This window comes from Podarcis muralis, chromosome 1 (assembly GCF_964188315.1).
Source record: "Podarcis muralis chromosome 1, rPodMur119.hap1.1, whole genome shotgun sequence".
In the NCBI taxonomy this organism is placed as follows: Eukaryota; Metazoa; Chordata; class Lepidosauria; order Squamata; family Lacertidae; genus Podarcis; species Podarcis muralis.
Window position 1 is genome coordinate 81520186 of NC_135655.1, and position 12332 is coordinate 81532517.

At 46.8% G+C, this 12332-nt stretch overlaps 1 protein-coding gene across 8 annotated transcripts in view; it reads right to left on the reverse strand.

Annotated features, from left to right (window-relative positions):
- The window catches only part of CTNND1 (catenin delta 1), a 56069-nt gene that overhangs the window by 21956 nt on the left and 21781 nt on the right, over positions 1 to 12332 (reverse strand). For 6 of the 8 annotated variants that reach the window (XM_028738202.2, XM_028738212.2, XM_028738206.2 and 3 more), the window contains exons 2-6: positions 7781 to 7894; positions 5008 to 5318; positions 2738 to 2809; positions 2085 to 2243; positions 628 to 1160 (exon numbers count right to left, since the gene is read on the reverse strand). In XM_028738202.2, coding sequence (XP_028594035.2) covers positions 628 to 1160; positions 2085 to 2243; positions 2738 to 2809; positions 5008 to 5202 — 959 coding nt within the window. In that variant the 5' untranslated portion in view covers positions 5203 to 5318; positions 7781 to 7894. The remainder of the gene's footprint in view (positions 1 to 627; positions 1161 to 2084; positions 2244 to 2737; positions 2810 to 5007; positions 5319 to 7780; positions 7895 to 12332) is intronic. The other 2 variants (XM_028738220.2, XM_028738229.2) reach the window with 1 other exon arrangement.

The window sequence follows — 12332 nt, forward strand, 5'->3', positions numbered from 1 at the left end:
TTATAGTTAGGCCTTATCTAGCACCTTAATGACACTCCTCATACACACACTCAAGAATTCTTCACAAGGGTCATGCAGAGTATCATCCCCACATTGAAGGTGGAGGATACTGCAGAGGAGGACTCATGGAGTGACTTGCTTATGATCGCTTAGCACACGGCAAGAGGTGACATGTGAATGGGGACTTTTCACCCAGAAAATAGCCATCACGCTGAGCTCTCAATATGCTCCCTCTTGAGGCCCAAAAGAGCACAAGCCCCACAAGCTCCTTACAATTATCACCAGACATTCAGCGGCACATTTTTGGAAGGTTTACTGGAAAGAACATTTTCAGCCTTTTCCTTTTAACTGAAGGGACAAAAGCAGATGAGCAGAGTCCTCTAGAAAAATTCTGCTCATCCCTGAATCCCAAGGCCAAGTCTGTACAACTCTAAAGCTCGCTTTAGAGACTGCATTGTCACTCGGAACGACAGCAGTGTCTCAAAGAGCTATGTTAAAAGCACGTCTTCACCATGTTTCTCAAGAACAAGCGCATGTCCACCCCTCCAGCGTCGCTTTAACAGATTCTATATCATGGCAGAATCATCACCACCATCTGCCCTAGAATGCCAAGCAGAATGCTCCTACCTGAGTCTCTGGCGGGGGTCGGAGGGAGTCCCAGTCCGCCTGGCAGTACCATAGTCTGGCATGGTGCCGTAATCGAGGTCGTCGTATCCCATGCTGCGCTGGTCATCCTCCAACCCATAAGGCTCTGGGTGGAAGCGGTTCAAGTCCATGTTGCTTCCCCCTACCCGCACCTGCGGCTGAGGCCCATAGACATCCTGCCGACTGGGGGCCCGGTAGCCGTCCATGGAGGGGCGGTAGCGCTCGTCGATGCGCGTCACGCGGGACAGGCTGCCGTAGTTGTGCTCGCTGCCGTGGTAGCTGTCCTCGTACGGGCGGCCGTAGCCATCTGGATAGTGGTAGTTTCGCGGGAGGGTAGCTGTGCCCGGCTGGCTCATGTAGGCCCCAGGGCCGCCGTTGGTGTTTTTCCTGAAGTTCCTATCCATGGTCTGGATGTAGTTGTTGGGGACTGGAGAGCCATCCACAGGCAGCCCATCGGGGCCAACAGGAACTTGCTGCACTGTGCGCGTGGTCATGGTCTTCACAACCTTCTTCACCTACACAACAGTAACGGAAGCTGTTAGGCATCTGCCAGCGCCTTTGACCCCAAAGTAGTCAGTCCCGAGCTGGAATCACTGATTTCTTTGTGGTATTTCCCATTACTTCCACATGGCCTTGCTCTTTTTACCCTCCATGGCTCTTGTTCTGGGCCGTCTTTCTAGACGGCGAGGTAGCTAACGTGGCACCCTCCAGATGCTGGACTACAACTCCCATCATCCTTTGCCATTAGCCATGATGCAAGTGGGAAGCTCAACACCATATGGTGGTACTCCTTTCATAGACCTTTGCAGGTGCTTGCAAAACTTGTGCACTGCAGGCGAGTTAAGTCCAACCCTAAATGTTTTATTGCTGAGAGCAATGGCAGAGCTGCGGTTCTCAGAATCCCGCTTCTGGGACACTTTGGTTAAGCGCAATGCAATACTGCCCATTGGTTAAGCCTGGCTAAGCTATTAGGAGCTAGTGGCAGAATCACATGCTCCCTCCTTCCTGTCCAGCTTACATCCTGCTCCTCTGTTAAAATGGTTACCTTTGTGAGTTCTGTCTGCTGTCTACACCACCACCAATAAACATGAATGGCAGTTAGGCCAGGCAGGTTGAATTCACGCTCCCAGAAGTGAGGGAGGGGAGCGGGTGCAATCCTGCAGACCTCCCTCTAGTGGTGAATTAAGTTGCCTTCACTGTGCCTGCATAGACTTTTGGGGATAACAAACGAAGCAGCGAAAACTACTTTAGATCACTGCATAGAGGCAGCTGCCACTAATGGAAATTTAAAACACCGCTTGTTTGGGTGTTCTAAGCCCCAGCGGTTCTTTGCTGTCAAGTGTCTGGTACACACAAGCCTAATCTCTTCCCAACCCAGCTCCTAAATAAGGGGCACATCTCACAACATCAGAACCTGCAATTCTTCTCAAGCCTCTCACCGTGGTCTCTGTACGGCGAGTTTTCCCATCATCAGAGGTCTCCACCGAAATAACTGACATGGCGCCCTCGGGGTCCTCCTCCATAGTGTAGGTCTCTTCCACAATCTGTCCTGGGTCTTGCATCCTGGGAATGGTGCTGTATATGAGGTGACTGTGGTCCTAAGGAGACGAAGATACAGATCAGCAGCAGCCCAATTCTGCCCAGACAATTCTGCACACTTCCCATAAGCCGGGTACAACCTGCCAAGTTCCCTTTAATACCCAGTCTCTCTCTCTCAGGAAGCGCATACACAAAAAGGGGTTTTTCTCTCTTTAGACATTGCTATTTAAGGCTTTTGAACCCAAGTTCCAGTTCAAACTACAGTAAATTCATGCAACAAAATAGGACGTCAACCACCGAGTGGCTTTCCATTCAACGCAAGAGTAGGAGAGAAAGTGACTCACGACTTCCTCTCCATGTGCATAATAGTTTCTCAACATTTTATGGAAGAAAAACGTAGGCCCATCCCACCCACCACAGGCTACAGATTGGAGAACCTCAAAGAATCCAGCCCGAATTTTCACATCAGGTTAGATCCCCTTGAAAAAAGCAACAACACCTTCAGCAAATTAGTGCCACCTGCCAGAAAGAAGTTTTCAGTTCCGTTCTTTACCTGTGGTCCGTTGAGTTTCAGTTCAGAGAATTTCTGTCTCTCCAGGTCAGCATTGCCCAAGAAACGGCCGTTCTGTAAAAGAAAATAGTGGTGCATTTGTATCCAGCATCAGGGAAAATAGGGGGCAGAGGAGTGGAAGTCACCTGTGGCAAGTTCAGCCATGGTGAATTTATGGCTCACCGTGAAGTGAAAAAGCTAGAAGGCTGGCCTGGCGCAATTAGCAAGTAACACAATACATATAGGTTGCACAGTGTTAGGTAGCTCCTTAAGAGGTTTACACTTCCTCACAGGTGGAGAGAGAAACGGACAAGTTCTCCTGTCCATCTATGACACCCTATGCAGGGAGAGAATGCAGCATCCCAGAGAGAACTCAAAAAGACTGCATGCTGCCACAACCCAAAAGGCACCAAGAGCTCTTAACTAAGGGAGCTAACTAAAGCACATGGAAGATCACCTTGAGAAAACAGTTCAGAGACTGGGAAAAGCAGCCCATGGCCACAACAGCTCAGAAGTCTCAAGTCCCATCTCCATCCTACAAAAAGAACGAGGGTGACCCATCTCAGCAGACCTCTCCCCTCCAGAGTGAAAAGGAATTAAATGCAGACTCTTCCAAGTAGAGCACTCAAGTTCAACACCACCTTGCAGACCCCTGCAGTTCTGGTGTGCATCCCAAACAGTTTCCATCCCTGTTGGGGCAGAACTTCTGGACTAAACAGGACTCAAAATAGCACCCGCAAGCTTAGTAAGTATCCTTTGCCGCTGTCTACTTCCTCAACCCTACCCCGGAGGTTGAGAAGTACAAAACGCAAATAGCTAGCAGTAATCGAACAGAAAGGGAAAGGCAAGATGAGCTTGGCTTAAAAGCCTCAAAAAAAGTCATCTGGGGTTTTTTTCTCCACATCTACCCGAGACATTTCCTTCATGCTACTTCATCCTGGCATGTCTGAATTTGAGGGCATTTTGCTATCAAAGGATGAGGGTTGCCATTATGAGCAAGGAGAGGTTCGTTTTACTGTCTGGCTTTCAGCAGCCAGTAATTCTTTGGGTTCTTGTTCCTTTCGTCCACCTCATCTGTTAAGAGATCTCTTTTTGCCAGATACATGACCAGCAGCCAGGGCAAGGAAGTTTTGATTGTTCTACAGCAGCTTAAATGAAGAACTCTGGCTTATTATTTTTTACACTAAGATCACCATATCCAGGATGTTCTCTAGAAAGCAATACAGCAGCTAACTCCACTCCTCTGCTGGGCATCCCGTTACACAGATACGAACTCTGAACCATCAGTAATCAATACAAGCACACACTTGGCCACTTCAAGCCTAACTCTAAGCCAAACCATGGTTAACCATGAGGGAATGAGTTTGGGGGTACTCTGGGCAAAAATCACAGCTGGTTTGCTCCTGTCCTGCTGCTGTTACCCAAAGTTAAGCCATGGTTTGGTCTAGCATTACATCCAAACCACAAATTGTAGCCAAGGTTTGTTTATGACTTACCACGCATGGCTCATCTGGAGTGAGGCAAACCATGAGCCTGGTCTTGAAGGTCACAATAAGCCAAACCATGGCTTAGTTCTTAGTACTGTGGCGGCGGCAGCAGGACTAGAAGAGATGTGAAGTGGCCGCACCTTTTGCTCCGAGTACCTGCAGGCTCACTCATCCACACTTCAATGTGTTTGGGCTTAGTGTTATAGGTGAGCCAGACTTCTAAATATGGTATGATATACTACTGGTCTTCAGGAGTTAAAATGGGAATAGGAAGGAGAGAATCAGAGTTGAAAGGGACCCCAGGGCTTAACTAGTCCAACCCTCTACAATGGAGGAATTACAGCCAAAGAATCCCTGACAGATGGCCAGCCAACCTCTGCTTAGAAGCCTCCAATGAAGGAGAGTCCACCACTTTCCAAGAGGTGGACTCCTATAAAGGAGGGTCTGTCTCCCAAGGAGAAGCACTTCAGTTTCTACTTCAACATGGATGGTGGTCTTTATTTCATATGACACTAGGCTCCGTGAAAGCAAAATCTAGCCACTCACTCAACCTCTCCATGACACCACTTCCTAAACAGAGCTGTTGTCTGGGGTTAGCCACTGAACAGGCACTGGCCTGTAGACACAGCTATGCAAAGTGCAGAATGTCATAGCCCTTGGGCCAAGTTGCCCCGCAAACCATCCCCGACAGAAGCCACACTACCAAGGCGACACTCCAGCAGGCACCACTTGAGTCCAGAAGCCGACAAGCATCCCGCTTGCCCACCTCACCTGAGGTGATTTTACCTGGTGCCGGCGGGTGAGGGTGCCGTTGGCCATGGTCTGGCTGGCATCCTGCGGGGAGACGCGGACGCGCTCCAGCTGTGCAGAGACATGGCGCCGCTCCTCCTCCAGTGCCCGCGTCAGCTTCTCAAACTGCGCCTCCTGCTCTTTGACGGAGGCAAGTATACTGGCAGTCGACTCCACTTCCGAGTCATCCATGGTTGTGAAGGCCCCGCACGGGGGGAGGGCGGGTGCAAGGCAGGGAGATGCCACGGGGTTGGAGGGAACGGACGTCACACAGAAAAGGGGGCTGGAGGGGAGAAGGGAGCCCCTCACTTCACACACAAGAGTTGGGGAGAAAGTAAGAAGAGAAAGATTTAGGTCACAGAAGAGAGAATTTGTTGCGTTGTTTAAAAAAAATCAAACTTGGGAAAAGGCCAGAGTTTTGCTTCATTTTCCCCTCCCACAAATCAACAGAGCAGGGGAAGGAGACGACAAATTTTCTCCCTCCTAGCCTCCCCAAGGCAAACAAGTGCAAAAGGAAATTTGATTCACAAGGGTGCTCCTTCAGGAGAGAAGTGGCCATGGCAAATTATGTTTCATGGCTTCTTTTCTGCAGGCTCTTCTCAAAAGTGCAGGCCAGATTCTGGGAAGGACAGGCCCAGGTTTCTGGCACCCATAGAAGTTTGAGGGACAGTTTTAATGGGAATACTCAGGATTTTAACCCGTGTCCCTATTGGGGGTGGCTATGATTTCCCCTCTAGGCTGACTATGGCCTTTTCTATACTTCCCCTGCAGTTTAGCTTACTTGCTCCCAACAAATCCCTCATGTTATGTGGACGGTGTACCCTTCTAACATGAAGCACTTGGTTGAATCTGAGCAGGAAACAACAAGCAGGAGAAATGAAATTAGTTTGTGGGTTATTTGGAAGCTATCTGGTATATGTTGCCTTTGCAAGCTTAGCTCTGTGTGCTTTTTAATGCATAGGAGAGGGAACCCTGGCCAGGGAACAGGAATTTGGTCTATGTATCCAGCACTAACGTTTTTCCTGTAATGCAAGACTGGTCCAAATAGCCCTGGCTTTTAAACACAGAGCAACCATTTGTTAATCCTCAGGAGTGACACTCTCAGTAGTGCCACATGCTCCCAAGATCTGTCTCATATCTACTAAGACCAGGACTTGTTCAGTGTGGCGGCACAAACCCCTTGGAATGCGCCTCCGATGAACATCAGTCAAGGCACCTACGGTATTGGCATTTAGGGGCCTGCTTAAAAGCTCATCTGCTCATCCAGGCTTTCCCCTGGGAAATGATCCAATTATGTATTTGAGGTATTAAGCTGATCTTCTGGTTTGTGATGCATTTTGTATTGGTTTTTGGAATATAGCTTTACTGCTCATCTTATGCTGCCCACTGCCATGGCTTTTTTCCTTAATGTTGGCAGAATAGATTTTTTAGTAAATAAATCTTAGCGATCCCTCAATACTGCCCTATTAATCCTGAAGAGGTCGTCGCAAGAGCCGCCTCATATTTAACATGTGGCCTTTTGATATGGCTGCAATTTCCAAATTCCACTGCATCAGCACTTCCAGATCTGACTGGCCTGTCTAGAGCCCAGGTCCTTGTCTCCTAAACAGGAAACTGCCTGTCAGTTATGTTCTTGTGTATTCCTGTCAGGGTGCAATAGCCTTTAATTCCTCAATGTCATGTCACAGCTGGGAACAAGAAGTTAAGTTCCATCTTCCCCAACCAGGTGCCCTCCAGATGTTTTTGGACTACAATTCCCATCAACCACAATGGTTGGCCATGCTAGTTGGGGCTAATGGCAGTTGTAGTCCAAAACATCTGGAAGGCACCAAGCTGGGGGAGGCCAAGTTTGGTTGCTTTGTGACCTACCAACACAGTGATTATATATTGGGCAGAAAGATACCAAGAGCCAGGACCAGAAAGGTGGGCAGAGAAGGATGCAACTCACTCTCATTTTTCCAAAGCTCCAGGGTTAATGGCTTCTTCAAACACATCATGGGAAACAGCAACATTCCATATAATGCATCCATGTGTGCATAGAATATGTCTGGCCATATGTGGTTGTCAAATGCTCATCAACAATACACATCTAGAAGGTTGCTACCACCATGGAGACAGCAGAGCTCTGTCTTATCTGGTTAAATCTGCCCAAGGTATTTTGAGGACACAGCCTGCATCTCCTTGGCTGCAACATTACATATGTGAATGGCATTTAAGCAGTAAAGAGTTGGGAAGCAGTACAGCTTCTTAAAACCCTCAAACTTATTTTACAGCGAAATCTATCTCCAAAGTGCAAGATATTCCTTCAAGCCATTTCCCTCCAAGAGCTGTTTCCTTTACCACCTTTTATCAGCTGAAAACCGCAGATGTGGAGCTACAGCCTTTAATGTGGTTGTCAGCAATCGTTTCATGGCTAACAAGATGGGAAAGGGGAGCAAGGTGTTCTGCAAATCATATGCCATTGTGCTAGAGAACAGGGCACTGGCATAGGCCCAACAGGAATGACTTGAGACAGAATCTACTTAATAAATCCATAAAGCTGTGTTTGGCTTTTAAAGCAACCCGTGCACAAAAGTGTGGTTGGAATTGGGGAGGCAGGAGGGAGTTAATGCCCACATTTGTACTCTACTTGGGGGCTTCTGATCTCCTTACCATGGGAGGAAATTCCAAAATTTTGAAATGGTCAGTTCGAGAGAAAAATAGAGCCCGCCACCCATAATGGAAGAAAACAAAAATTACATTTAAGATTGATTTTTCACACCATACACACCTGTGAAGGAAGGCCGGTCTGAACTGATTGGCTAAGGCACAGCTTGGTCTAAGTGCAGAAAATCATGGAAGAAGCAGCCCAGCCACCAACAGCAAGGAAGCAGGAGGGGAAAGGCTGCAGAGACAGCAGAAAGGGGATTCAATATATGTGTGATTTTAAAAAATAAAGGAACAAAGCACAAGAGGCATGTAAAGAAGGATCTATAATCAAACCAGTATTTATTCATTTTTTTTAAAAAAACACACACTGTACCTATCTTCCACACCCCTCTTGGACTACAACTGCCTGGCTGGAGTTGGAAAAGACTACAATGAACCATTCCACCGTTTCTCCCAAAGTGGAATTACAAGTGGTTTACAAAAGCACTTCTTAAAATGGAATGGTCACATTAACTGGTATAGCACTGCTACAATGGAAAAGAAAGCTCAGGTTTGCCCAACTGGATTACAGGGTATAAATGTGGTTTAGGAGATTTCTGGCTCACAAGATAACCTTCCAAAAGACAGCTAACAAGGCACACAGAAATTGGGAAAACACAAATAGAACTATTCTGCACACGTTGCCAACTCAGTGGGCCAACTAGTATTAAGATCTTGGTACTCTATGACTGACGGAAGGTAGATACAGAGCAAACAGCTTCCTCCAGCACTTAACATCCCACCTCAGGAAAGCCTTGTCCAAGCACGTCAGAACTGTGTATTTTTTTTAAAAAAAGAAAAAAATCCCAGGGGGTGGAGAAATCAAGGTAGGGACGGCGTGCTTGGACTAGTCTGGCCTCCAAGACAGATCTTGCTTCAACCCACTTTCCCACGGTTCTGGTGACACACAACACCAGGCCCTAGACATGATTTACATACAAGGCCATGGGCACTGACAATCTGAGACAGGGGGGATCTCTTTGGAGAGATTCATAATAGTGCAAAGAAAAGCAGCACAATCCCATGACCATTATCTGGAACACACAAACTGTATTTTGCAGTCATCCAACAGCTCCACTCACATCTTTGCCCAAGTCTTTCTTGCCCACTAAACAGTCCTATGCACAAGCCCCAATGTGAAATTAAAATCCAAAAAAGCACTGTTGCTCCATTAACTGGATGCTACAATTAAGCAGGCAGGCAAGAGATGCACCTCATTAGTCATTTACTGGTAGCATCCAGAAAAAGTAGCCTTTCTAGAAGACCATCAGTTACGGAAATGTGGTTAGCGAGAACACGAGGAACAAGTTCGTGTAATCACCATTAGATTAATTCAGCCTTAAATGTTTTGTGCTGAATGGCTACAGTTCCTGAATATGCAGATGTTATGCTTTCAGAAGAAATTTAGATGCGAACTTGTGTCACAACACTCTGGGCTACAACAAGAGGACACACCACTTCTCACTCAGTCATATTTTTAGTCACATGTTAGGAATTGCTTATTTGACAACTGAACTTTTTTCACTTCGGTTCAGACATCTTGGCACCAGTTGGACTTTGACCCAGAGGAGATTGTTAGTTTGCTTTAAACAGTTTAGTGCTTTGCCATCCCATGGCCTCCACCCTATAATCTTTCTCTGCAGTTCCGCAGCGAGGATGCACCCAAGGCCTGGAAGAGTCCAAGAAACGCTCCCGTTTTTTCTTTCTAGGGCTGCTGTCGAAAATCTTCTGGCAATGGCTATAGTAAAATATGCATGGATGTATGATATGTAAAATGAACCATAGAAAGAGAAGAAGGGAAGTCACTGGGTATTTTGAAGTTTGTAAAATGTTTATTTGAAATAGTGAAATTGAAAATTTAGTAACAAATATTATTAAAAAAAAGAAAAAGAAAACCTTCTGGGCAGTCCCAAGCCCACTTCAAGTACATCATCAGCATCCCACTGTATAACCAACATCCCCAAGCAGTGGTCCCAGTAGATGCCATCCGATGGAGGAGCCTGTCTTGCCCCTTTCCCCACAAAGGTTGCTTGGATTCAAATCTATCCTCTACAGTGGTACCAAGGTTCTTGAACTTAATCTGTTCCGGGACTCCGTTTGACTCCCAAAACCATTCGAAAACCAAGGCACAGCTTCTGATTGGCTGCAGGAGCTTCCTGCACTCAAGCGGAAGCTGCGTCGGACGTTTGGCTTCCGAGAAACATTCGCAAACCGGAACACTTACTTCCGGGTTTGCGGCATTCGGGAGCCAATTTGTTCGACAACTAAGCCGTTCGGGAACCAAGGTACCACTGTACTATACAGTGGTACCTCTGGTTACATACTTCATTCGTTCCGGAGGTCCGTTCTTAACCTGAAACTGTTCTTAACCTGAAGCACCACTTTAGCTAATGGGGCCTCCCGCTGCCGCCGCGCGATTTCTGTTCTCACCCTGAAGCAAAGTTCTTAACCCAAGGTACTATTTCTGGGTTAGCGGAGTCTGTAACCTGAAGCGTATGTAACCCGAGGTACCACTGTACACTATTTCATCACAAGAGCGAGATGCCTAGACATCCCCAGGGTCTCCTCAATGTACTTTAAAATAGAAACACCTCAAGCCTGAAACATACAGACCTGGTTCACCAGTTCATGCCTTAGTATGAATATGTGAGCCAAGAGAGGTCCTGGAGAGACCACAGCTGCTGCACTCCTTCCCCTGTCCTCCAACTGACATGCTACCCAGAGCCAAGCTATGGCTTGGTACTGCATCACATCTGAACCCAGGCTTGTGGTTTGTCTCACTCCAGACAAATGAGTTTATAAATTGGGTCTGGTTATGGTTTAGTGTTCCATGTGAACTGAGCCACTGAGCAGAAGCCCCTTCTGAGAGCTAGGCTATTATCTACGAGAGAGATAATTTTAGTATACCAAGCAAGTACTGCTGCCTCTTAAATAAAGGAAGGAAGGGGGGGAAAGGGAAAGGGAAAGCATGTCTTATTGACAGCCTTTCACAACCTGGTGCACTTCAGATGGTTTGGTCTGCAGCTCTCCATCAGGCTCTCCATGCTCCATTTTATAAGCCAAACTGCATTACCCAATATTCATGCTAGGGATTTGGCCCATGGAAGTACAGTGAGCACTGTGTTAAGTAATAACACCTAGTTTCCCTGTGTCTAGACAGCAACCGTGTGTGACATCAACAAGCAAACACATTCTGCCTAGGGTCTGGCATACTCTGCGCTAGGAAGAAAGAAGTCTGCTAGCATATTTTGCTTGTTTTGCGATCTGGGTTGGTGAATGGAGAGCACTGCTCCACCAGCCAGATGTGGGCCATGGTTCTCTCCTTAGTACTCAAATAAATGTACCTTACAGAACCTGACAAACACTCTGATAAAAGGTTGGAAACTCAGGATTCCTTTAAGAAAGGGAACCTCGGATCCTTCCCCCTTTTTATCTGGCTCTTGACAAGTTATACATGACGTTTCCCCTGCCTGTTTAATGCAAAATACATTTATACTGCATTACCAAGTACTCAGGGCAGTATTAGAAAATGTGATATATAAGCTAGGTGCCAAATGGCTCCTTAAACCAAGATTTCAGTCGCCAAAATGCTTGCCAACTCAGAGTTCATGCTGCTGATTCCTATGCCTCGGAAAGAGCAGTGTGGTGTCATTCTCCAGGACCACACCCATGTGCCATGATCCTCAAGCCTCACTTCTGGCTGGGATGAGCATATGTTCCCCCAAAAGCCAGGTTGGTTGTGGCTCTGCCTCCACAGCTGTTCAGCCAGTGTGTGCTTTCCTATGTAACAAAGACTTTTGAACACAGTGAAGAAGAAGATATTCCTCCTTGCTTGCTGCTGTGTTTCCTCTCAACTGATAGAAAAGCATCAAATTCATCTTGCACTGCAAAAGGTCAACATGAAATTTATGTCAGAACTGACCAGCTGGCTCAAAGATCCATCTATTCCAGAGGTCCATTTATTACCCCAGGCAGACGGACATGCCCGTAAGTAGGATCTGAAAGAGATGGCCTTTTTGTTCAACACAGCATCTGTAGCCACTAATACACAAAACTATTAGCCACAGAACAAGTTGCCACTAATACACGGAACACAGTGCTAGCAACCATCACATGTAATTGTGATTACAGTGGTACCTCGGGTTACAGACGCTTCAGGTTGCAGACTCCGCTGACCCAGAAATAGTGCTTCAGGTTCAGAACTTTGCTTCAGGATGAGAACAGAAATCTTGCTATGGCAGCGCAGCAGCAGCAGCAGGTCCCATTAGCTAAAGTGGTGATTCAGGTTAAGAACAGTTTCAGGTTAAGTACGGACCTCCAGAACAAACTAAGTACTTAACCCGAGGTACCACTGTACAACCATTACTGCACAGACATAGAACTCCTCCACAAACTTCCCTGAATCTCTCTCTCTCTCATACACACACCCACACCCTGAATATCTCTCCCACCCAGAAGAATTGCAAAAGTTGTTTGCGAGGCTGTCATGGCCCAGTACAAACACACCTGGACAACTCACATTCTAACTCGCACTTAGATGCTACACTGGACTTCTGGGACCAAAAAAAGCAGCCTGAAAGGCAAGTTACCATTAGAGATCTTGAAATTATCAGAGATGGGACTGGTCAGAGAGA